Source organism: Neltuma alba, unplaced genomic scaffold (assembly GCF_004799145.2).
Source record: "Neltuma alba isolate B1F8T4 unplaced genomic scaffold, ASM479914v2 tig00000769_pilon, whole genome shotgun sequence".
Taxonomy (NCBI): Eukaryota; Viridiplantae; Streptophyta; class Magnoliopsida; order Fabales; family Fabaceae; genus Neltuma; species Neltuma alba.
The window spans coordinates 292,456-318,203 of NW_021632183.1; the positions used below are offsets into that span (position 1 = coordinate 292,456).

Sequence of the window (25,748 nt, forward strand, 5' to 3'; positions counted from 1 at the left end):
TGATTTTTTAAATTAGAGAAAAAGATCCTAATAACTAAGTTACAAGTAAAATTGAACTCACAATCTCCTATTTATCAAAAACATCGCTGTCATCAGATTACAAAGACAAGAGCTAAATTTGAATTTTTAACGTCCAAAACAATTCTAAATAGTGAACGTTAGTAAGATTGAAATTTACACAACAAGCACACATCTATATATATATATAATATAATAATTTATTAAAAAAACAAAATATTATTTATGAACTATAAATAGCAAGACTCACATGTAAAGCACTAATCTAATTACTCATCCAATCTTTAATATAAGACCCATTTAACTACTTTGATTAGATTAAGGAAGTTAGGTAAGTTAGTTAATTATAAAAAATATGACATATTTTCCTAAAACACCATAATCATCTTTCTTAATACCCCCTCCTTCTTTTACTTGATTATGGTTGAGGGAGTATCTATAGGAGTAATTTAGAGAAAATTGATAAATATGAGAAATGGATCTTATATTTATGACAAAAAAACTCAAGAATTGGGTCTTATATTAAAGATTGGAGGAGTATTTCATATGAATTTCACTGATATTTTTGAAAAAAAAGCTGTGACAAAGGGAGATTTTAGGATATGGAAGAGGAAGCAAGAAAGAAGGGATTCAATGAATGAGAAGGGATTGTTCAATCCCTTTCACGTATATATTATATATAATATATATAACCCCAAAGTGGATTCCATTTCTATATTCTCATGCAAGGGTCATTGTCTAACGTACGCCGTGTGGTCCGGCGCATTTTAGGCGGCCGGTATTAAAGTATCGAACATGTAGTAGTATATTGTTAAAGTGGAAACACTGCGTAAAAGGTTGCCGGGGAATACTCTGCCTGCTGTCGGTGCTCCCTGTCCCGTATTCCTTTCATCTATCGAATACTTTCTTTACATTTATATAAAAATCTATTCTTTTTTTTCTTGATATTATGAGTATCATATATTTTCGACTTTTCATTATTTATATAATCTTTGTATTCATTATTTATATAATCTTTGTATTATATATGCCTTTCATTCTTAAATCGTGGGCTTGTCCCTAACTAACACTAAAGAAAATGAGAAAAAAAGCTTCTTCTTCTTTTTAATACCAACCTGAATTAATTATGATCATATCTTAAATTGTTCTACATGTATTATGTGTGGGGGAAAATTGCTTTTTTCTTTTTTTCTTTCTTTTTTTTGGTTGAAAAGGGAAAAGTTAAGTTAACCATAGAAAGGCCCAGGAAGGTTCTTTTCTGCATCAACAAAAACCACAGTTTGAGGCTTCGGACACACACACCCGCCATAGCCTCTTCTTTGTGACTTGTTTTCTGTACTTTCGTTCTTCCAGCTTACACCTATAAGCAGACACTCCTGTTTGCTTCATCATATTTCTCATATCACTTCACTTCATTTCTTGGTGTCATTTTGATGTCTAAACCATTAGAACATGATTACATAGGCTTAGCAGCATCAGAGAATCCGTCCATGGAGAAACACTCTGAGAAAATATCTTCTCCTTCTTCTGCTGCTTCGTCTACTCTTTCTTCTGAGAAGGAAAATAGCTCTTCTCTTAATTTCAAAGAGACAGAGCTCAGGCTTGGGCCTCCTGGTAGTGACTCTCCTCCTCCTCCTCTTGAGAGGAAATCAGGAACTGGGATTTCTCTTTTCGGGAAGGATTTGCAGAGTAATCATAATAATACTGATAGTAATGCTAACAATGCGTTCTGTTCTTCTTCCCCTTTGAAGAACAACGTGGCTGGAGCTAAGAGGGGTTTTTCTGACACCATTGATGGGATTGAGTCTTCTGGGAAATGGAGTTTTCCTGTAAGTGACAAAATTGGGTCTGAAGCTGATTTGGGAAAAGGAGCTTCTTTGTTCTCTCCCAGAGGAGGGAATGCTGTGAAGCCTCCTCCCGTTGCTGCAGAAGCTTCTGCAAATTCTGAACAAAAAAACATTAAAGATGGTGGAAAAGCTCAAGAGAAGAAGAAACCTCAGGTTACTGTTGCTGCTTCAAATGAACATGGAAGTGCTCCTCCTGCTGCTAAGTAAGTTGCCCTCCTTTTCTGTGTTCTTTTCCATGTCATCATCATTTGGTCTTGGTTCCCGGGAAGAAGGTGAAAGGCTGTTATATTAGCTGATGAAAATATGATGATTGATCGTTATGAAGTTTTCTAAATTTTAAGTGTTAAGTGTTCCTTCATGTCATTTTTTTTATTTTCTGTATTTTCTAAAACAAAAACAAGGGATTTCATGTCTCTCTTGCATGAAGTTCCTTAATGGTTGTCCTGCATAAAGGAGCAAGGTTGAGATTGGTTACCAAATGAATTCAAGCCCCCCCCCCCCCTTTAAAAATGAATCAAAGCAAACCCCATGGATGTTATTTTGTGTGTATTCCCTTTCCCTTTGATTTCTAGTTTCTTTTCTTGTTCATTTTGGGATATTATGATATACAGATCTTTCTGGGTTTTTTTTTTTTTTTTTTGGGTTTATCCAGTCATCATAGATGTTCTTACTATCCTCTTCTAAAAATTAAGCCTTCCACGGAAGTTTAAACTAAGAGGCATCAAATTCAAATCTTCCTCTCTGTAGAACTGAATATTATTACCATTTTTTTTAACGGAACATCAACGATGTTCGCTTGTGCACATAATAATAATAATCGATAGGATAAATACTGAAATATGAGGCTTTTGCAACAGGGCACAGGTTGTGGGATGGCCACCAATTCGATCTTTTCGAAAGAACAGCATGGCCTCTACTTCAACAAAGAACAATGATGAAGGTGAGGGTAAAGCAGGATATGGCTGTCTCTATGTGAAGGTCAGCATGGATGGTGCCCCTTATCTCAGAAAGGTTGATCTCAAAACCTTCAGCAACTATGTGGAACTTTCTTCAGCTCTTGAGAAGATGTTCAGCTGCTTTACCATTGGTACTCTCTCTCCCTCTCTCTATATATATACACGCACATCTAGCAAAATGAAACTGGCTGAACCTTTTGCAGTTAACACTATAATGTTATTTATCTTCTTCAAATTGGGTCTGCAATCTATTTTAATACATTATTCCTTTCATTATTACCTTGACTTTTAACAGGCCAACATGAATATTCAAAAAGTTCTATTACTTCTTCAAGGTTATTCTGGGATTGAAATTCTGAATCCATTAAGCTGATATGGGGAAGATGAAGTAAAACAAAAAGAAAATGTTATTACTGTTGTGAAATATCTTAGAAGGGTTTCTCCCTTCCTTTTTGCTAGCTTATAAGTGACAGGAGGAATTGATAAAGTAAAGCTTTTGTTAGCAAGATCTCAACTTGAAATGTTGAATTTTGATGATTTTCTGTTCCTCAAATTTAGGTCAGTGCAGCTCTGGAGGACTTGCTGTGAAAGAAGGCCTAAGTGAGAGCTCTTTGAGGGATCTTCTTCATGGTTCTGAGTATGTTCTTACTTATGAAGATAAAGATGGAGATTGGATGCTTGTTGGTGATGTTCCCTGGGAGTAAGTCCTCTTATCCATTCAATCAAAGTCCTTATAGGTGGAAAATCATTGTCTGTTCATCTATCAAATAAATTTTGATTTGTGGTTCAAGAACTAGCTCTTGATTCTTCAACTTCAAGCACAACCCATCTAATTTAAACTCTGATTTGATTTGTGACCATTTTTGTCTGTAATAAGATTTCTAGTCTGAATTTGCTAATTTGTTGCCACAGGATGTTCACTGACTCGTGTAGGAGATTAAGGATCATGAAAGGTTCTGAGGCAACGGGGCTCGGTATGCCTAATAACTCTGGAATATGCTCAAATAACTTACTATATTTGGAAAGGAAGATTGGTTAAAATGAGATGAATTTGTGTTTGTTGCAGCTCCAAGGGTGGTGGAAAAATCCAGGGGCCAAAACTAGCTTGGCTGCAAAAGAAACCAGTTAAACCAGAAGAGGGAGGGACAACCATTGAAGCATTTGAAAAGATTAAAGATTTTATCACATCATATGTATGTAATCTCAGTGTTTCATTTTTGTTTTTCATGCATTGATAGACTGACAAGTTTTCTGTCTGTAGAATTTAACTGGAGAAATCCAGACCATATATTTACATATATACACTACATACACACATGGTTTTGCTGCTGTATCTTTGGATTTCTGTTGCCGTATACAAGATTTTCCTGTTGTGTCTTTACCCTCTCGTTATCATTTCCTAATTTTCTATACATAAAACATGCAAATTTTATTAATCGAGTTGTCGAATTATAGATAATTATATCTCAATCTTGCAGTCATCAGAAAAAAAAGAATTTTAATCCTGCGCATAGTTATATTCTTGAGATATCAAAAAGCTGATTGTGAATAATATATAAAGGTTTGAGTATCAAGTATTAACTGAATAAATTTCAATACATAATTTAAGAACTATGAAAATTTGCTGGGTAAATGTGGTGTTTGGAAGGATAATGTGGTTAGAAATTTTCAAGGAAAAAATGTTAATGGCCAGAAATGGTCGGAAAATGGGAAGAGGAATGAGTATAATGATGATGGTCAGAGATCTTATGATGTCTGTTAAGAGGCCTTTGACTATAATCTCACGTTCATCCAAGTCACCTCATGCATGGTCTTTTTTCAAAAAAATTCAATCCACTTATAGATTAGATGAATTTGGGTCATTTAAAATGTGAAATATATTACCTCTGGTCTTAATATAAAAGCTATTTTGAAATCTCAATCCACTTTATCTTTCATATTTATCTATTATTTTAAGGTAGTTTTTGTGTTGTAGTTGATATATGTTAAATGTTTTATCAAATTGTAGTTTTAGCTAATATATATGATCAGTAAGGTGTTTTAGAGAAGATAACATCTATTTATTACAAGTAAATAATTTAATAAACTTTTTAATCTATTTAAATTAGTCAACTAGCTCTTATATTAATTTAAAGATATTTGCAAAATGAGAATAAAATTTAAATTTAATTTTATGATAATTAGATCATCAACAAAATTTTCCAAAAAATTAATTTGCAAACATCGATTTTAAAAATTATAAATGGGAATCTTATTTGCAATCTGAGAGCTATATAAGTGCCTAATTCACAGTAGAGATTATTGAAATTGTAATTGTCTAAATTTTTTACTTTCAACTGCTTGTACAAAAAAGAAAAAATTTATCAAGAATTTATCTGCAAGTAACTTCATGGAATTTACCCATCATTCTCACAATAAAATAATAGAGCAAGGTGCATCCGAAATTTTATTAAAATATCTTTAATAGCTATATTTACTTTCCCCCCGTATAAATGGGCTGGATAACTCTACTATAGAAAAGAAAGCAAATAGAAAACAGTTTTAAATCAAAATTTAATACTACCTCCGATCCTTAATATAAGATATTATTTGATTTTTATTTTGATTCTAAATATAAGATCAAATATAAGACTCCAATCCACTTTGTCTCTCATATATACATTTTTTTCTAAAGTAGTAGTCCTTCTAATAATAATAGTTCTAGCCAATACACTTGATTAGAAAAGATATTTTAAGAAAAATAATACCTATTTATTACAAATAACTAACTTAACTTATTTTTTTAATTTTCTCAAATTAGTGAGGTAGCTCTTATAATTAAAACTCTAGATAGTACCATACTAAAGAACAGTGAAGTGAAACAAAATAAAAAATAAATAAAGACTCGACTCAAGTTGATGCGAGTAATAAAGGCTCTCATCATTGATTTAAGCTAATGGTTGGAGTTCGAATCCAAGCCCTTGAATATGTCGCCAAACAAGTTGTGGTGAGTCTGCCTTTTGCCCTTAGTACTCGAGAGAATATGAGAGCTTGTGATTTCATTCTCACCAACGCCCTAGAAGCCTCACTACATGCTGCGGATTCGACTGATATGGAATATATATTATTCATGGCTCCCTTGAAACTAACCTAAAATTAGACTACCATAAATCGAAAATGAACGAATTACTAAAGATTATGGAAAAGATTTAGTTAGCACAGAAGGCTATCTAGAATTTCAAGACACGAAAAGCATGGAGTGAGAAGAAAGAAGAAGAAGCCATATTTCAAGCCAAAACCGGCTGAAACGACGATTCATACAAAAATACAAGTACAAAAATCCTGGTATTCTGGTGTAGGAAGGTCTAAATTATCGTTCAGATATTTGTATATAAACCATCTGAGTGTATCCATTAAATACAGAATTGTCAAGTCTAGCTAGGCCAAGCCTTTGGAACAAACCAAATCGCCCATCTTCCACAATAGGACTGGATGTGCGCGCAGGATCATATCTGCTTTGGTGGGTGAGGGAGGGACCCGCAACTGGAGGAAGTTCCCAATACACATCAAGAACTGATTCCACGAACCGGCTATTCTGAAAATGTTCTGCATATGAGATTCGCCTATTGCTATGATTGAAGTTATCACGCATGTACCCTCTAACTCCCCACCATGTTTCGCCTGGCCCACAAAGTTCTTCAATATCAACTGCTTTTTCCCAGAACTTCTTATTCCTCGATCTCATCCTAGCTTCGTCGCTGTCCCTAAAGCAGCTGTGTCCCCCTCCTACACCAACAACCAAGAGAATATGTCAATTTCGTGTACAGGAAAAATGACCAGGCATAATAAAATGAAAATATACAGGCAAGTCAACCCCCCCTCCAAAAAAAAAAAAAAGAAGATAAAGATATCTTAATTTCTCAGTTAAGAGAAAAACAAGGTAAAAATTTCACGTGAGTCAGCATAAAGCTTCTGCAAACCAAAACCAGAAATTGAGAAAGGTTCTTGTATAAAGTTATCCTTAACTCGTTTTGGCTACAGAAGATGTGCCTAATAGCTATGTCAGGGCTGGTGCCAACTCTATAACATGGATAAATGGGGTTCTACACGGCACCACTGATTTGCTGCACCACCTTGTCCATGACCTAGGTGGTCCCTACATATGTTGGCTAGTGAATGCCGACTTTTGTGAGCATCCTCATGATATTGATTCCTGCAGACTTGCTAGTGCAACGCTTGTGGTGACATTGGCATGGCCTCCCATTGCTTGTTCCTTTGCCTAAGTCTGATGTCAAGCTACCGACATGTTCTTCCACCAATATGCCCAATATAATACCCCAGTTCCTCCCCTGATATTCTATTTCTCTAGGCCAAACTACTAAGGCCATCAAACATAAATAACAAAGTTTATTTTACTCTTCCCCCATTGTGTCTGATAACTGACATAACACCTCAGACCCCCTATAATTCTATTGCTCTATGCCAAACAGCCAGAGCATTCGAACAAAAATATTTCAGACATATCAAGTTTCCACAGATATCTCAAGGAAAACTACTGCAAGTCTTTCCTGTGTAAGTTGCACACATTTCAGACTCAAAAAGCAAACAAGTGGTACAAATTGTACAATATACTAAATCCATGGAAAAGTGGAAGGTTGCACACCTCTAATATAGAATTGATCACATATCTGCCTCAATGAATAATGGTCTCCAGTTCCAGTGTCATAGTTATCCTCAAAGACAAGATGCTGAAACCCAGCTTTCAGAGATTGTTTAACTCTGCTCGTTAATACACACATAAAAAAAAAAAAAAAAGTTAAGCGAAGGCAGTTTCAACATGATGACTGAAGAAAAAACGGATACAAGTGTTCACAAATATCCTGTAATCACCTTTTCAATTCATTTTGATGGTCATCAAAAAATACAAGAACCCGACTCAGGTCAGTAATCCCACGTTTATTCAGCTCTTTTGGCCAGTTAACACTTCCAAAATCCACAAAGTCCTTTCCAGCAAAATATGTGCAATTTCCATCAACATAGGCAGGTCCCTTTTTCAGATACTTCTCTGGATGCCTGGGCGAAAGTGAAATAATTGGTGTGTCCGGCATAGCCTGCCGCAAAACCCAAGTTGAATGTCCTTTGAAAGCACCACTCTCGATCATCAGATCTGGCTTCAGCCATCTGGCAATGAACCAAAGCCCAAAGCTGTGGTCAAAACCCATACCATGCAAGTTATTTTTTATTGGCCGAGTTTCATATATAGGAGCAAATTCTTCCAACCCCTTGAGTAGATCTTTTGACGTCCATTCAACTGTTTTACCATGTTTCGATCTGCCTTTACCAAGGATGAGATTATAAGTACCCAAAAAAGTCAACACCACGAACATAACGATATTAAAAGAAACGAAGAGTTTCTTATAGAAGAAAATTGAATTGTCACCACCCGACAAATTGATCTCATATTCCCACAAGCGACCGAATCTAACTCGATGATTTTCTACAACTACGTGCAAACTCAAACTTCAATTTTCCTTGTATAATTTTCAACAAAATGGGGATAATAAGGAAAACAGAAGTCCCTGAAATATCAACGTTTCCTGAGTTCAAAGCGTTAGAAAGAATTTTTTAGCACGGAGCTAATAAGTACTCAATGATAACTCCTACCTAAAACATTGATTAGGCCACAGACTGCTCGATAAGTGCAGAACAGAACAAATATATTCACAGATTACTATCATCTTGAAACTAAAGGCACTATCTACTTCACTTTCATATCGTGTTATCAGCTGTCAAATGTGCCGTACGAAAAGGAGAAAAATGGCAAACCAATGGAGGTGGAGGCCGGAGGTGGAGGTGGGTGTGGGTACAATTAATTCAGTTTCAATAATCCAAGAATAAAAATAAGAACATGAGTAAATGATGAACCGGCCTTCCTCCAGTTGATGAGCATTCAGTTCATTATTTCTATTAATTCTTGCAGAAACGAAACACTTCTCAAGCTAGCATTTTCCCTCGATCTAAATGGACCCCAAAACCCAGTAATACAAACACCTAAATCTCAAGAGGGAAAAAAAAATCAACATTGGAAAAAGGCCAACGTATTAGATCAGGCACTTACACCAGGGCACGCCGAGAGCTCCGAAATCGGATTCAATGACGTCCGAACCGAAGAGGCCGACCCGAGAAAATGGGGAAGAGGAGGACACGCACACGAAGCCGCGAGGACTAAAGAGCAAGGATGAGACCGACAGGAGAAGGAGAAGGAAGGAGATGGCGAAAGCCCAATAGGGGCCGGAACAACTCATTCGGGAGAGGTAATTGGAGGCCCTGGTCGCGGCGTGCAGGAAAAAATGCTGGTGCTTCCTGATCTTGGATTCGTCGTCGTCATCGGCGGCGGCGGGGGCGGAGGTGCCGGAGTCGTCCGAGTGAGGAGTGTTGCGTCGAAGAGAGAGGACTCTCTCGAGCATGGTGGACGGAGGGATGATGACAGTGAGTAGGGGACGATGACGGCGAGTTGGGGTGGGGGAGTGTACCGGTGTAGGAGATGACATCCGCCCTCCCTCTTATTTTCCGCATTTTTCAACAGTGATCTTCTTTTTCTAAATCAATTATTTATTTATTTTTTCACTTCACAGTTTGAATGATGAAATACATTCCTATTTGTTAAGAACATTTTACTGGGATTGGATAATATATATTCATGTGTAAATCATACTATTTATTGATGTGATCCAGATATATTAATTACCTGCCACTAGTACTTTGTTAAGCAATAAGTTTTTTATTTGAATGGTTCAAATTTTAAATTCTTAATTAATTATTTTTAAATAAAAAATTATTTTTTAGAAAAATAATAGTTAGGATATTAACTTTATTTTATATTTTATACCTATTACAATAATTATTTTAAATAAATAAAAATTAAAAAAATTAAATCTGAAGCATTCAAATAAAATCTGAATAATTCAAATTTAATGAGTTTAAAGTGCATCACAACTATTCCACTTTGGTAATAATACATTTTATAACTAACGTAAATTATACATCTTCCTCCTACTTTTTTCTTCTTCTTTACCTTAAATTATAGTATTTTGTTATAAATATACTATTGGGTAGATGTTGATATCTCTCCTAGTCCTATTATTTCCGATATCTTACATTATTTTCAATATCTCATAATGATTTCATATTATTATAAAATCTTTAGATTATGTTAAAGTTGTCTTTATAAGTTATGGTTCTTTATATCTCTCTTATTATCTTTAACATCTTAGATTATTTTCATTATCTTGCAATTTTCTCATTCTATTATAAAATTTGTAGATTTTCTTAAAGTTGTAAGTGGCCAATAAATATTATTAAGTAAGTTGTAGCTTTAATAAGGAATATTTTCTCTTCTTTTTTTAATAAGTAATTATTATTTTTTATTTTATAACACGTTATTAACGTGACATTTAAAAAAAAAAAAAGGATATACCTTTCATGTTCTTAGTTCTCATTATTTATAACAATTCCCTCTGCCTAAATTATATCTTCATACTATCTTATATAGCATATACTTTCATTAATGAACTACATTAATACTTCAATAAATCGTAAGATTTATTAGGGTCAATCAATATGGGTCATGAGATTGAGAACGTGCTGCAAATTTCCATAGCGTTTTTTTCTTTGCTTACAATTTGAAAAAAATCGTTGGGAAAAATTTGGAAAAATTAAATTGAAAATTTCAAATAGATTAATATTTATATTGAAAGACCTTAAAACTAAATTTATTTTAAATGACCTAGGGCAAGAAGACATTGCGCAATATAAGAAGAAAGCAGCTTCCTGATCCTTTTTTAACTGTTTCTATGAAGTATGAGCTGCTACATGCATCATAATTGATTAATTGTTCACAAATTATTTAATAAAAATTTGATGAATTATTATATTATATAGTAATTTTACAATTTAGCTTCATGTCATTAATTTTTTTGTCAATACTTACATAACCATTTGATATTATTTTAATTTTAACCCACCCCTAGGTACAAACTTATAATTATAATTATTTTATCCCTACCAAAGAAGCATGAGTTCAGGAGGGCCTTATGGGCTTTGTGGGTGGGACAGGTTGGGCTCACATCTTTCGGGCCTTAGCCTTTTTTCCTAACACACATCCGAAATTATATACAAAAGCCCACTTTTCTTTCTAGCTCGGCCTATTCTTCTGATATCTGGAGGAAAAAAAAAGGTCAGATGTGATTCTTTATCCTAGATTAATAGATTCATTAAATAGAACTAATTACGTACTTAACGGGAGCTGGAGTAGCTCAGTTGGTTAGAGCGTGTGGCTGTTAACCACAAGGTCGAAGGTTCAAGCCCTTCCTCTAGCGTGTCCTTTTCTTTTATCTTGCACAGATTCATGCTTCAACCAAAATTTCTGCATACTTTTACGGTGCTTCTGGGTCAGGCAAGACCCTTCATTATATAGAAAATTATCTTTGCCAATTTCTTTATGTTTAAACTGGTCAGCTGCTTCTGTTCATGGTTATTCCCCTTTCTCAAAACAGTTCCTTCTTTATTCTTTCAGTCTAACTTTGAGGGTTTTAACAGTGGCTTAGATCATGAGCTCATAATGAAGCTGGCTTCTTAACATATTCAGAGATTCGCATCAGTGCCTGGTATGAATAAAATATTTGGATAAGTTACTGCAATCTCTTTAACTTCTCCTCTTCAATTCTCAGGTTATTTAGTATGTTGTTTTGCTCTTTAGAGGATACAACACCCATGTTCGTCTCACATCACTAGTATATAGAATCAATATAAACTTATTAAAGTGAGCCTGTAAAGTACTAATATTTTATTAAGCTATCAGCTGAAATCATATAGTGCGGTGTCAGATGATGTAAAGTGAATACGTCAGTAAATCTTGTTAGCTGAAGTTATAAAGTTTTTAGATGATATAAATAAAAAATTAAGAGAAACTTATTAAAATGGGTATGTTATCGATCTCACTTTCTGAAACACTACATGCACTTAGTCATTATAAGGAGTTGCTGAGAAAAGCTAAGATTTTAAAGAGGTTATTAATTGTTGTCGTCAGTTTACAGATATATGCATATTTTATTCACAAATAGTAGTTTCCACGACTGCGATTTCCAGAAGGTTCATTTACAGGTGAGTCCTTTTCTTTTATCTTGCACAGATTCATGCTCAACCAAAATTTCTGCATACTTTTACGGTACTTCTGGGTCAGGCAAGACCATTGGTTTTTTATACGTCAAATTGGCAACTTCTTTTCTACTCTTTTATGCAGCTTGTTCCATTTCTGCAGTTTCTGGCTTCAGTACCTAATTCTTTTTTAAGTACCACAGACTCCAATTCACTCAAGTTTGTCAATCACTGCATCATTTTCAACTGTTTCTTTGCTCCTGGCAATATAATACCCATTTCAAGACTATAATTATTGAAGAATCCACCATTACATTGAATTCTACCCACAGTATCAGTATCTTCCAGCATTTTGCAGCTCATCTGAAAATAGCTCAAATCTGGCAGAGAAAACCCCAGAGAAATAAACAGGCTTGTGGACCCTCAAACTTTGATATTTTAACCCATTAATGCTTTTTCTTGTCTTTGTATTGCTTGGCTTCTTTTCCATGGAAGAGCAATCATTCTCACTGGCTGGGCCACACATACACCTTTCGGCCATAATGAACAAAAGCAATGGAATGAGTATCTCCATCAGAAGCACAGTGGTGTCACCTTTTATATTCACTAATTGAACAGACATCTTGCTTTGTTGGAATCCCATATTTTCAATCTCCCTTTACATCCACAGTCTAATTTCCCACCTTTAATACGTTATCTCAATCTGCTCTTTCCATCTGTCGGTTTGTGATAATTTCAAATTTTTTTCAAGTGTTTTTTGCTTTTAAGTTACTACTCAACATAGCAAAAGAAAGACTACTGTGTATAACTTGTCCATTGCCCCTGTACGAACATTGCAGAGAAAGATGTCTCCTCAAGCTTCTTCTTCTTCTTCTTCTTCTTTTTTAAAAATATTCTGAGATATTCAATTTTGCATTGTCTTGCATGTTTTCTGCCCTATTCCTCCAAGCATAAAAGACGAAAGAAGCAGCAGAAAAAGAAAACCAGAGATAAAAAAGCCTTGACATACACCAAACCTAATATTGAATCTTACAGCTCATGATGATAAATTAACCCCAGAAACGTTTTACAACTGAAGCGAAGATATCAAAGAAGAAAAAGAAAGAAAAAGCAAGCAAAGCATGCATTTCCCTTCTTTTATTACGGAGAAAACAAGCAGGAATCAGCGAGGCAGTCAATCAGAATCAGAATATCAGAATTAAAACTCATTAGCCAAAGGTGCATGTTCAGAGTGCATGAAGACATTGGGATAGATAAGGCCAGCCAAGCCACCACCAACGAGGGGTCCAACCCAGTAGATCCAGTTGTCACGGAAGTCGCCGGAAGCGACGGCGGGGCCAAAGGAGCGAGCCGGATTCATGGAGCCACCGGAGAAGGGGCCGGCGGCGAGGATGTTGGCGCCAACAATAAAGCCAATGGCGATGGGAGCAATGGTCCCAAGAGAACCCTTCTTGGGGTCAGCAGCTGTGGCATACACAGTGTAAACCAAAGCAAAAGTGATAATAATCTCCATAACCACTCCTTCTATTGCTCCCACTCCGGCAGCCAAGGTGTGAGTAGGAGTTGTCTGAAAACAAACAAATCACCAAAACACAGTTATATAAGTTGGGATTCAAAACTCTCAACATAAAAACTAAATTAACATTTGCAGAACTGATTGACTTTTGCAAATTGAAGTTGGGTTAAAAGTCAATTAATTAATCTGATATGATTTATGTTTAGATAATCAGTTTATATCTAAACAAAAACTTAAAGCCACAGGGCCAAAAATCCGAAAAAGTTGTTTCAACTTTAAAATGCCTTCTGAACCAAAAGCCATTTTATGCAAACATTGATCCAAATATGCACTTTTGGGATCTCAAATAATGGGTTTTGAAAAAGCATAGGGATATAAAGATGAAGATATATACCATGCCTCCGGTGACAAACTTGAGGAGGAAGCTAGCGACAATGGCGCCAACAAGCTGAGCAATCCAGTAAAAGATACCAGTGAGGATTGTGATCTGGCCTCCAATAGCCAATCCAAAGGTCACTGCTGGGTTCACATGGCCTCCAGATATGTTAGCTCCAATTGAGACTGCCACAAACAATGCAAATCCATGACATATTGCCACTGCCACTAACCCTGCGGGATCCAGTGCTGCATCATGCGTCAACTTTCCTGCATTTTCCAAACAATCACTTGTTAAAACCCTAAAAACCACTTCCACACAGTCACTTACTTGTAATAATCTGAGGTGATGTGAGGAAACGTGAAGGAAAACGATGGAACTAACCATAGGCTATGGCGGAACCAACACCAGCAAAAACAAAGAGGAAGGTTGAGATGAACTCAGCAAGGTAGGCTTTAATGGAGCCCAGGCTGAAAGAATCGTCGAAGCGTCCGAAAGCTATGGCCATCTTCAGAATTTTTCTATAGGTAGAACCAGAGAGAGAAGATGACAGACAAGTGTTGAGAGTGGAGAAGATTATGGAAGAAAAGGCTCCCCTGAGACGATATATATACTGATTACAACTTGCCAAGTTTAGTTTTGAGGCTTACCAACTAAGTTACTCTCATATTCTCTGGCCTCTAGAGTTGCATTTATTATTGTTATTGTACTGTATATCTTTTCTTTTTATTTTTTTCAAAATAATTTATTATTATCAAGGTAGGCGATTGCTTTAAATTTCTTTTGTGTGATTTTGAAAGTACACCCACGTCATTTAATCAAGCAGGAGTGTTCAATGTTTTAGATTTTATACTTGTGAAATATTCTCTAGAAGGTGAACAAACTTCATTAAAATAAAAATCTTAAAGTTTTTCTTAGCTATTGGGGTAAATATTTTAAGTTTGTTTGAACGTCGGTTTGAAGACGAAAGCAAAAGAGAAATTACATTCAAAGATCACTAAATTTGAAATACTTGCATAAAAATCTTTAAATCATAGCTAAAGTAGAAGGTTTGATCTAATTAACTGATGAGATGCAATTTATTATATAATTCGCCATGAATATGAAAATCCTACTGATAGACTTATTAGTTAAATCTTAAAATATATTAGTCCTGATAGAACTCTAAACTCAACTCACTCAAATTTTAATTGAATATTTTACATATAGTTTGTAGTAAGCTGCATTATTTACTAACAATATGGTCTCTTAAAACTTTTTATAAAAATATCTTCGATATTAACTTTTAATATATGAAAATAACTACAATCTTTAGAGTTTTTTAAAAATATAAACCAATGAAGTTTTTATATAAGGATCAAATGAACAGCAAACACAAATATTTCAACGCATAAACACACACGGCATAAATAATTTTGAATCTATGACCCTCCTTCTAAAAAGGAGATTGGTGCCACCAGACCCAAGTTTCTTTTATTTTATTTTTTTTGCATAAACTTAGGAAGTTCTTTTTATTAAGTACAAGTATTCTTTTATTGAACACACCAACTATAAGCACTCTTCTAGTAGTGATTTAAATTTTGATTCATCACGTTGTAAAGAATTAATTCTCTCTATTAGACTCAAAATATTCACCATACTGTGAGTGTGAGTATTAACTCTCTCTGCTAAACTCAATTCTCGTTGGTTGATATGAATACTTGCATATAAATTTTTGCACGTGAAAATGGTTGGAGTCCAAGAAAATTAAAGCATGGGCAATCCAATATGGAGGGGCAAGCTTAGCTGGCAGTAACGTGATTTATTAGAAATGTCCAGAAGCAAATGAATGATTCCTCCATGTGAGCAGGAGAGAGAACGAAAGGCGGTGTTTGGTGGGACACAAAAAATGATCATCAAAGCAAAAGAGGCGGGCGACGGTGATATGAATTTGCTTTGGACCACACATTGCACCGGCCATGCCCTCCAAAATGGCTCCCCAAGTTTGGACTTTGAAAAATTTGTGGATACAATCTCATTTCAGGGAATTAAATTTAATTCATAGTTCATGTGTTGGATTTATCTGGAGATGATATATTAATTAAGAAGAATCTTGTGGACTTTTCTAGCTCCCCTGCTTGATTAACGCACAAGCGTTTCCTAAAAGGGCTGCTTAATCATAATTATGATCTCATTATTTTGCATACAGGATAAAGTTTTATATTGTATTCATTAATAAGATCCGCAAAGTATTGCTTTTTGAAATATTTTTGGTTTTATCCAAGAACAAAAGAAAAAAGAGGTAAAGGGAGCTTTATATGTTGGGCTTGGGGGTCATAAAGGAAGCTTTCGGATATCCCCATGTGATTCTTCTGTCTTGTGGGATGGTCCAAAAGTTGATATGATCACCGAAACGGATAGTGAATGCTCATCCATGAACAATGCTTTTGGAGTTTTCTCTGTTTGTTTATCTGTTCATCTATTTAGCTTTTAATGAGGTGGGTCACAAGAGCTCTTCCATAGTGTTTGATTTTAACAAAAGGAAAATTAAGGGACTTTACCCGTGAAAAAGGAAAAGGAATGAATGTTAAATCTTCCCTTGATATTTGATAAATGTACGTTTGATTTCATTATAAATCAATACTTTTAACACTTTGTGAGATAAAACTTCTCTCATAATCATTCAAAATAATCTTATTAAAATTTGAAGAACCAATTTTAGTCAGTTTCAAATCTCCATTTTTAGATTAAAATCAATGTTTTTAGAATCAAATCCAAGGATTGAACCGACCAAAACACGGATTCAAGTTTAATCATTGCAACAGCCAAGGAAAATGCTCCTCATATTCAATACATGGGCCAATGTTTCTGTAATATCAATTCGCGCGGCTTTCACATCTATAAGGAAGCCGGAAATGTTAATCATTTTGGAGATAAAGAAAATAATCACGATTCCTTACTTTATATATACTTACATATAAACAAAAATAATTGAACAGCAATTAAAATAATATAATAAATATTGTAGAGGAAGAATTGTTCCTCAAACAAATGGGACCAGGTCTACTGTCTTCCCAAATTTTTCACAGCTTAATTTCGGCTAGAAAATTGAACCACACGCGATAATAACCACATATGATCAGCTGTTGAAATATGAGAAATTTGAGCCTCAAGAACTATTAGATATGGTCTAATAATGAAATGTGAGTAATTACCACCACGGCATTTATCAATAAAATATCATAAATTGATATGGGAGTTTTAACTCCTACGCATAAATGATGCGATATGATGTGAAAAATACAGGGATGAACACTGCTTCATTAATAGCATTGTGTTTGTGGGAAACATGTGTGGGATAGCAATCAAATCAAGAGACGTCTCTTTGGATCCCTTTAGGTAGTCGCATTGACAGTAATTATGGATCCTAATACGGACAACCAAACATAGAAGAAGGTGGCCAACAAAATCACAGCAAGGATTGCTGTCTGTCTGTCTGTAATCAATAGCATCCATGGCTGAGTTTCATTCCCATTTGCAGCAAACTTCAAGGTATCAGATGAAAAAGGAAAATAGAATTGAAAATAGTTTTGAAAATTAAAAAAAGAAAATCATATTCTCAATTTTATTTTAAAAAATAATAGTAAACACAAGAACTACTAAGTCAAAATGAAAAAGTCAACTTTATGGGGCTGTAGGGCCAGGCGGGACAAGTCCTTTTAGGATTGAACAGACTGGGATGGTACCACAACTCTGGCCCATATTCATAACTGTAGTTCTCATCAGATGAACAGCATAAAATAATTTCACGGTGTAACTCGCAAAAGAAGAAAAACAAATTTCATTGAGGGATTTCCGCTTCATTGAGGGATTTCCGCATATCATAACTAAACTGATAGAGCAATGATTAATATTCTAACATTAGTTATGAAGAATATTTTCTCAGATATGAACAGGAGGAAGTTGAAGTTTACAAGAAAGCCATTTCAGGGAATACATTTGAAACTAAGAAGTTAGAAACCAAGACTGAGTGAGATCTTTATTCCAGCAGAAAAGAAAGCTGACTAATCATATCATTAATACATTAATCATTCTACTTCTACCTCCATATTTTCAGGAAAGGGTATTGAAGCACAGCAGTGATAGTATCCATTTTCATCAAAGCAAAATCTCTGGGACAGATGTGCTTCTCTAATGGGATACTCTCCCCAATCCTCTGATCCGTACCGCTTGAATATGCCCCGTGCATCAAAAGAATCAAACCTTTTCCTCTTCGTCCTGAACACCAGAAGCTTAGATTAGCTAATAGCTGTTTGAGCTACAATATCTTAGGAAACTCCAAAATAATACCTTTTTCTATGCCTTGCATTCATCACAGTTGCATGCAACTGCAAATCAAAAAACGAATATCTTGATGAGTGCTCAAAATAAACCAAATCCACACAAAAAAAAAAAAGCACGGAAGAGGGAGATTCTGGTTGCCAGAGTCCCAACCCAAGCATCAGGACAGATACTTTGCATTTTGGCTTTTTCATAAGCAGCATTTCCAAAGGCGCAAACACACGTCTGATGTTTTCTTTTTTTAATTCACAATCAGTTCAGAATGTGTTTTCTTTTTTTTTATTCACAATCAGTTCAGAATGCACATATCATTCTAGTATATATTGTGCCTAAACACCCAAAGGAGGAATTTGTCAAGTATACAGGTGACATCGTGTCAATATCTGGGTTTACACAAATTGTGTGTGTGTAAGAAAACAAGCTGTCATTCTACTGAATAGCATCAATACCAAAAGGAAGATAAAATCGTCACACCAAAACTAGCTCAATCAGATGTATATATTGATGTTCTATTTACCCTTGATCCAAAAGAAACAAGGTATGGGAATAATTTATCATTACCTTCAGCTTCTGATTAACATCATTCTCTAAGACAAGTCCAGCTTCAACATATGCATCAATAATAATTTCTAGAAAAGCTCAGGAAACTCAGATGACTTTGTAAGAGACTAATATATGATCTAAACCAGACAGAATTAACATCACTATTTACGGGTTTAGAGCATGCTTGGTTTTACATTGAAAACCATCAAAACTATGGGGAGATCTTTAGTAGGTCCCTTCTCCTTACTTCAATAAAGATTTTATTAACCCTATGTTCTTGTAATTTCTTTTCTATGGACCTTGTTTATTTTTTGTTCATCGTTTATACTATGCAGACTACCACTGTCCTAGCATCATCTTAATTTCTTGCTTGTTAGTTCTTGCACTTTCCCATTATCATCTAGGCATGCAGACTGCCGCTATTTCAACATTATTTTAATTTCTTGTTATTTACTTTTATGCACAACTATTTTATTGCATTCATTAACTATTTGCATGCTTTAATCATGTAAAGAGAGAAACCATAGTTGTAATGGTTTTTAATGTAAAACCAAACATGCACTAACGAAACCAATTTCATAAGGTACAATTTAAATATGGATACGACAGGCACGTAGAAGACGGCCCTCACTGCCAACTTCTTCCACAGGAGCATACAGGACACGAGCTTTTGCCTGAGAACCTTTCATGCAATCCTGCAGGATTACATATATTATTTCTCCAATAAAAATATCAAATAAAATGCATAAAAGTTTAATCTGATAATAGGAATAAAAACAGTCTCCATCTGCTGCACATAAGGCTATAATAAATCTTTCAACGAAGGACTGCCCAGACTGAGAATGAGAATTATAAGATCCCATGCTTATATATTACAGTCCTAATGAAATGTCGAATCATAGGAATGATTGGTCTATAGCCGGCAAAGGGTAAATTTGCAAGTTCCATATATACCAGAAAGAACAAATTTGCAGATAAAAACCCTTTAACTTGTTCAGTTATTTTAATCTGCAGATTAAGTACTAATATTAGACAAAGTCAAGGCATGGTATCTAGTCAGCTACTCAGCATGTATAAATTTATATGATGATTGCATCAGCCGAGTGGAAATCAAGATGGACTCCTACCAATCCTTTTAATTTCACAGAGAGAGGCCGATTGTCAAGGGCTTCCCTGACTCTTGAAGAGATATTCTGCATAGTGACAAAGGTAATTACAGACAAAGAATTTACCAAACATAGTATATTTTGTAAACACTACACATAAGCTTCAACCAACAGGTTAAGCTTTTAAGTTGCAATGGGCTTTCACCTACCTGTAAGACCTCAGTAGCTTTCTTAACTCGATCCTTGTTCCACAATTTCAGCATGAGTACAGTAAGATGAAACGTTTTAGGCTTAATGAATATAGACCTGTCAATCCCCAAGTCTGAAAAGTGCAACATAAATCAGCATCATGTGAGGGGAAATAACAATAAACAGAGGAATGCAATTAACTTGAAGCATCTAACTAATCCTTGTTGAGTTTCAGGAGAACAACACAAGCAAAATAATGAGGCATGAAAATAACTAGTTACAATTAACACAGGCATGTCTTGAGAATATAACTTGAGCTAAAATAAAAGATTAGCTAAAGATTAGGACTCTTTGAAGCAGACATTTTCAGTGAGCACTAAGCAGTACCATGTAACTAAATGCATAGATTATGGAGAAAAAAATAGAGAATATTTGTACTGCTGAATAAATTACAGGACACATACTCACAATCCCTTAACTAAATTTACAAAAATATTTCAATCATAACATAACAGAATATAGCTTATTTTTATACCAGATAAATCAGGAGACTTGGATGTAGAAGATTTGGTTGCTTTAGGTGCATAACTGACAAGTGGTATGTTTGTGAGATTCACTTCAACTGATTCATTGCTGTCACGGACTTTAACTTCAACTGCAACTTTAGGTTTTTCCTCTGACAAAGCATCTTGTTCTTCATTGTCGGTATTTTCTTCATTGGAATCAGATTCAAGATTCTCATCCACGCAAGAATCACCAGTTCCCAGGATCGAATTTTGAAAACTGACAAGTTTATTCACTAACTCAGGATGGATAGCCAAGGGAAGCGATATGAAGTGTGAATAATCAAGATTTCGACTCTTGACTGCCTGTTACAAAACACAAGATATAAATTTTTGCATGATACTAAAACGAATAGTAATAATTACCACTGATATAGTACACTTTTAATAAACAAATTGGAACTGGAAGTAAATTTAACTCTAATTCTATCCAAGGGTACATAGACAGGCAACTGACCTCATCAATTATGGCCTGTATCCTCTTGGAAGCTAAGGTCACACTATCGATTGAAATGCCTTCAATGGCTGCAAAAGACAATCATACAAAATCCATTAGATGTTGGGTCATGATACCCACTCTTCCTTGATTCATGATGATGGGGTTTAGTGTTTCTGTTAAATTCAGCTTTAGGGTGTATAGAGTTAAATAGAGTCTAGTTCAACTTGAAGCAAAAGCCCAGAAAATCAGAATGATTCATACATTCTTTTGAACGTAGGCAAAAACTATTTTTCATGTATAAAGAAGGCTATTGAATACACCAATGAGGAGGGTAGATCAATTAGCATAAAGTCCTCTAGAAAGGGATAGAGAATGATCGAATAGCACATATGTGAAGTTATTGAGTGAGACCTTTTCGTAACAATTTATTCAAAGATTTGTTTGTTGATAGAACATAGTGAGGTCCATGGAACCGGCCCCAGCTAGTGGAATAAGACTTGTTATAGGTTGAATCAACTTCAGTTATTCAAATATCTCAAAGCATAACAATAGCTAGGATCAAACAATGGCATTATAGAGAATAGTTATTTCTTCTGTTGTTCAAATGCTGGTTTCAAGAGAATAATTATTGCAAAGATGAAAAGACAGGCAGTGTGTATGGGCAAATCCAAAAACTTACTGACAAAATCATCTTCTTTTGAAGATGGTAAAATTATCTTAACCCCCATCTCCTCTTCAATATTTTTCTGCGTGGATCCCCTGAAACAGCATCAACCATCAGACATAAGGTAATAGCTAACAATCAAGTAATCCAGTTCACATATGATATGCAAAACTTTCCACCCTGTCCTTTTGATAACATCAATAAGAGGATTTGTATCCAGTATAACGTGTGTTACATGAATCCCAATTCAGATTATTTAGAATCCTTTACTTATATTACAATTTCCCTTTCCAGTCTATCTTTCAATCTTATCAGGGCCTACACCTTTAAAAGTACACATGAACAAACTTCCACCCATGTAACAATCAGCATCCATTTCATCTTCTTAAATTATTACCAATGCCAAATAAAAATTAAATATAGTTTTTACCCTTTTCCTTTGATAAAACGAAATAGAGAAGCACCAACCTGCACATCAAACAAATGAAATGAAAACAGAATGAAAAAGCTGCAGCATTTGACTAGTTAATGCATAATAGAAAAAGGAATAACGTAAAAGTACAGATTGAGTGGCTAAACCAGAGATCAGAAATAAGGCAGCATATAGAGTAACAAACTCTCCACAAAAGCAACAACTAATACATTTTCTTTTACTCAACAAGTAATACCATTTCTTTTACTTACATATTTGTAAAGAAAAAGCAAAAATATCAGAAATAACTCAAGCTATAAACCGTTGTTGTGCAAAAAACGAAAAATGAAAACAAAGAACCAACTAAAAGGAAAGTGGGGAAAAGCACATAATATATCATCAGCAGGGCCTTTAAGTTCTCCCGCCTGGTAACAAAACAATAAATTTTAGCGCCACAGTAATATCTTATGTAGATTGAAATCACCTATTCAACAACTGGGTAGCAAGAAAGGACAAATGGTAACAGCATGGGAGGTCAGATAAATAATACTGGTTCACATCTGCATAAAGTACAAAACTACCAAAGATGGAAACAGCAAAACTGAACAGAAAAAGTATAGACTTGCCTCAACAGAAATTGAGTGCTTTTCGGTGGAAACAGCTAAACTTCCTTCTAGCACTAGGCTAGATGTGTCAGCCGATTCAGTTAATTCAACCACAACTTCAGCAGCTGCCTCCGTAACATGGTCATTCATAATAGTGCTAGATTCACTACAGCCCACTTCATGAATATCTCCTCCATCTTCTGACTCAACCATCACATTCTTTACCAAGCTTCCTGCAAAAATACACAATTCCATACAGATCTTATCATCAAATTTTATTAGGTCGGATAACCACCTCCCCCTGCTGCCCTTAAGGGACAGAAAGTATCCACATTTATATTAAAGAGATGCTATGGAACTTCATGTGCCTGTCAATCATTAATTATAGGAAATATATAAAATACCAAAATTCTTCACTGACCTATGAACCTGGAGAATCATTATCATAATCTTAAGATCAGGCAGAAGTAAAGAGTACATCTATCACAATGCCAAAAATATATTACGTAATATGGATGTGTGTATGTAATTTCTAGGAGTTACGAGGTTGTTAACTGATAGTAGGCCAACGGCTATATAAGTGAGGGGAAGGAGGTGTTTATTCAGATTGGCGGCCAATGACGGAAAGTTTTTACTTCCTCTCTCATTCCCACTTCTTTCTTCTTCATTTCAGAATACTGCCCTCAACTCATGATACGGTAAACAAATAATATACCTCACGGGACAACTGAAAGTTGATTTCATACTCTCAGAATTGGGGGCCAGAGGGAGGACAAACCTTTACGAGAACTGGCGCAAGTGGAGACTGGTCTCCATACAAGATTTGTATTTTTCTGTTTCTTGTCATGATCTTCAATAACGAGGCTCTTCTTTCTAGCTTGCATAATTAAATTACAGCTTAATCGATGATAACTTCTCTGATCCTGATAAAAATTAAAAAAAATAATAATAAATTTAAGCTTGTAAGAGGCTTGAATGCTTCTAAATAACCTACGATATACTTGATATATAATTACATCTCATAACTATCAAGAGATTACAACCCAGTGCACAGATGAGAAAGTATCATAAAAAGTTCACAGTATTGTCTGCATCAGTGGATCAAGAAATAAAAAGAAAAGACAAAAAAAATGGATATGGCATGATTTTTTCTTGGAATAAAAGTGAGATTCCCATAGAAAAAAGCGTTCACAGGCATATAATCGTTCATAGCACTATTTTTAGGACAAGATAAAGAGTTTTATTGGATATAAGATTAAAGAATATAAAAAAGGAAGGAGGATAAGGAATTTTTTCCCTATTGGACGAAAATAAAGATAAGAAATTCTCAAACCATAAAAGAGAAGAAAAACTCTAAACAGAAGAAACAATTGAAATTTGAAAGCCCCAGGCAACATAAAGGTGTGGGTTTTCTGTCCAAACCCTTGGCGTATAATATTAAATCCCTTTTAAAACTTCCATACGTACGCAACAGAGAAATATATCAATTGTTACCCTATCTGTCTATCAATACATACAACTTTGCGTGCTTCCTGTTTTCCAATAAATTCTTTCAAGCTAAAATGCGTGTGCAATACAGCGTGATAATGCTTTTGAAATATGAAACCATATCCCGATTTGCTAGATTGAATCAACAACTTAATTATGCTTAGTTTGTAAATTGCATCGTTTCAATGTGCATATAGACAATATCTGTAATACAGTACTTTCAGATGAAAGCAACAGCGCCACCTCAAACTCGTTTCTCGATAAGTATAGTTATTAACACTTCATAAGAAAACCGAAGCGATGAAGAACCTTATCACAAAGAATGTGTAATAACAAATGAACAACCTCCGAAGTGTAACACAATAGTGAAAGCTCTGAACCTGAAAACATCCTACAGGTTTTGGTGCGATATATGTAGTACTGAATTTTAAAACTCGATCAACTCTGCGAAAAAGGCCAAGTCACGTCACAACTACCCAGTGAAGGGGAAGTGGCAAATTAACTATAATTCTTCGAAGAAGCTTAACAACTCAACAAGAGAAGGAAGTATCCAGCAACATAAACAAATTGGTCAATGGGAACCCCTTAGAATTCCAATAACAGTTTTAGAATCTTAAGAGCTGAACAGTGAGAAGACTGATAAATAGAAAGAAATCGAAATATCTTATTGGATTATAACAAACATAAAAGAATTGTGATTAATGAGTTCAAAGTAAATTCGCTGTATTAGCTGAGACATGAAGCTTCCAGTGATTATGAAGCAGAAAATGGAGGTTTCACAGGACTTACCTGAAGAAGGACCTGCAAGGGATCATTTGCCCTGTGCGCAGTCTTGACCAGTTTCTTTACCTAAAGCGAAGAGCGCTGGAACGGCTTCGGCCGCGTTTGGCGGGTGAAACTTCCTGCACAATGTCTTTTTCATTAAATTAAATATTACCTCGTCCAATACTTAATATAAAAACTAATTTTATTTTTAATTTAATTTTAAATTATCTTAATTTATTTTATTTTTTAACTTTATTTTTAAAAAAACAGTCTTTATAATAGCTTATATATTAAAATCTAGTTAAATAATAGTTTTAACTAATATATAAGTTAGCGAAAAATTTTAAGAAAAAGAACATCAAGTTATTACAAATAACTACTCAATAATTTTTTTTAATCTACTCAAATTAATTAACTAGCTATTATATTAAAGATCCATCCACAATACCTCATATTCTTAGTATGAGACCTATTAACACTTAGTTAGAAGTTAGATTTAGTTATTATAAATATAATAATCGAAAAATGACGAAAACTACTTATTAAAATTTAAAGGATATATGAATTTTTAATAGATTTTAACCTTTTAAATCCTTACACTAGTCTCACAAAAAAAATTACAATAATTTGTCTCTATAAAATTTGAACAGGTTTTTTTTTAGTATAATATCTCAATTTATTATGTACCCTAATAATTTTCTTAGTAGGTTAGTTTCGCCCCAACCTGGTCAAAATTAATGAATGAACTTAAGCAAATTTTCTTAGTACAATAATTTTCTTTTTTTTAATAAAGAGCAAAATGATAC

At 34.6% G+C, this 25,748-nt stretch overlaps 4 protein-coding genes and 1 non-coding gene across 8 annotated transcripts; 2 read left to right on the top strand and 3 right to left on the bottom strand.

The window, feature by feature from the left end:
* The first annotated feature begins 1,285 nt into the window (after positions 1-1,285).
* On the top strand, positions 1,286-4,202 carry LOC114745458 (auxin-responsive protein IAA27). The gene is made up of 5 exons (XM_028933616.1): positions 1,286-2,068; positions 2,723-2,952; positions 3,380-3,521; positions 3,734-3,795; positions 3,888-4,202. The coding sequence occupies exons 1-5, from the start codon at positions 1,452-1,454 to the stop codon at positions 3,923-3,925; spliced, it is 1,089 nt and encodes a 362-aa protein (XP_028789449.1). The 5' UTR covers positions 1,286-1,451; the 3' UTR covers positions 3,926-4,202.
* Positions 4,203-6,060: 1,858 nt separating this feature from the next.
* LOC114745448 (uncharacterized) lies at positions 6,061-9,328 on the bottom strand. The gene is made up of 4 exons (XM_028933607.1): positions 8,919-9,328; positions 7,691-8,135; positions 7,464-7,579; positions 6,061-6,586 (listed from the first exon to the last, which is right to left on the bottom strand). Exons 1-4 carry the CDS (start codon positions 9,265-9,267, stop codon positions 6,171-6,173), a joined length of 1,326 nt encoding a protein of 441 aa, XP_028789440.1. The 5' UTR covers positions 9,268-9,328; the 3' UTR covers positions 6,061-6,170.
* A 1,776-nt stretch (positions 9,329-11,104) lies between these two features.
* TRNAN-GUU (transfer RNA asparagine (anticodon GUU)) lies at positions 11,105-11,178 on the top strand. Its single transcript has one exon. It is a non-coding gene; the product is annotated as a tRNA-Asn (tRNA).
* Positions 11,179-12,941: 1,763 nt separating this feature from the next.
* Positions 12,942-14,425, bottom strand: LOC114745512 (aquaporin TIP2-1). The gene is made up of 3 exons (XM_028933674.1): positions 14,233-14,425; positions 13,867-14,117; positions 12,942-13,523 (listed from the first exon to the last, which is right to left on the bottom strand). Exons 1-3 carry the CDS (start codon positions 14,354-14,356, stop codon positions 13,155-13,157), a joined length of 744 nt encoding a protein of 247 aa, XP_028789507.1. The 5' UTR covers positions 14,357-14,425; the 3' UTR covers positions 12,942-13,154.
* Positions 14,426-17,710: 3,285 nt separating this feature from the next.
* LOC114745483 (uncharacterized) lies at positions 17,711-25,049 on the bottom strand. Of its 4 annotated transcripts, none has more exons than XM_028933643.1 (14): positions 24,967-25,049; positions 24,558-24,621; positions 23,468-23,612; positions 22,711-22,922; positions 22,103-22,140; positions 21,688-21,767; positions 21,027-21,094; positions 20,542-20,875; positions 20,027-20,139; positions 19,839-19,904; positions 19,316-19,406; positions 18,730-18,797; positions 18,178-18,215; positions 17,711-18,105 (listed from the first exon to the last, which is right to left on the bottom strand). In XM_028933643.1, the coding sequence occupies exons 1-14, from the start codon at positions 24,990-24,992 to the stop codon at positions 17,916-17,918; spliced, it is 1,533 nt and encodes a 510-aa protein (XP_028789476.1). In that variant the 5' UTR covers positions 24,993-25,049; the 3' UTR covers positions 17,711-17,915. The 4 variants fall into 4 exon arrangements, with proteins under 4 accessions (XP_028789476.1, XP_028789485.1, XP_028789492.1 ...); XM_028933652.1 differs by having other exon boundaries at positions 24,523-24,621; positions 24,967-25,036; XM_028933659.1 differs by lacking the exon at positions 19,839-19,904 and having other exon boundaries at positions 24,967-25,045.
* Positions 25,050-25,748: the final 699 nt, after the last annotated feature.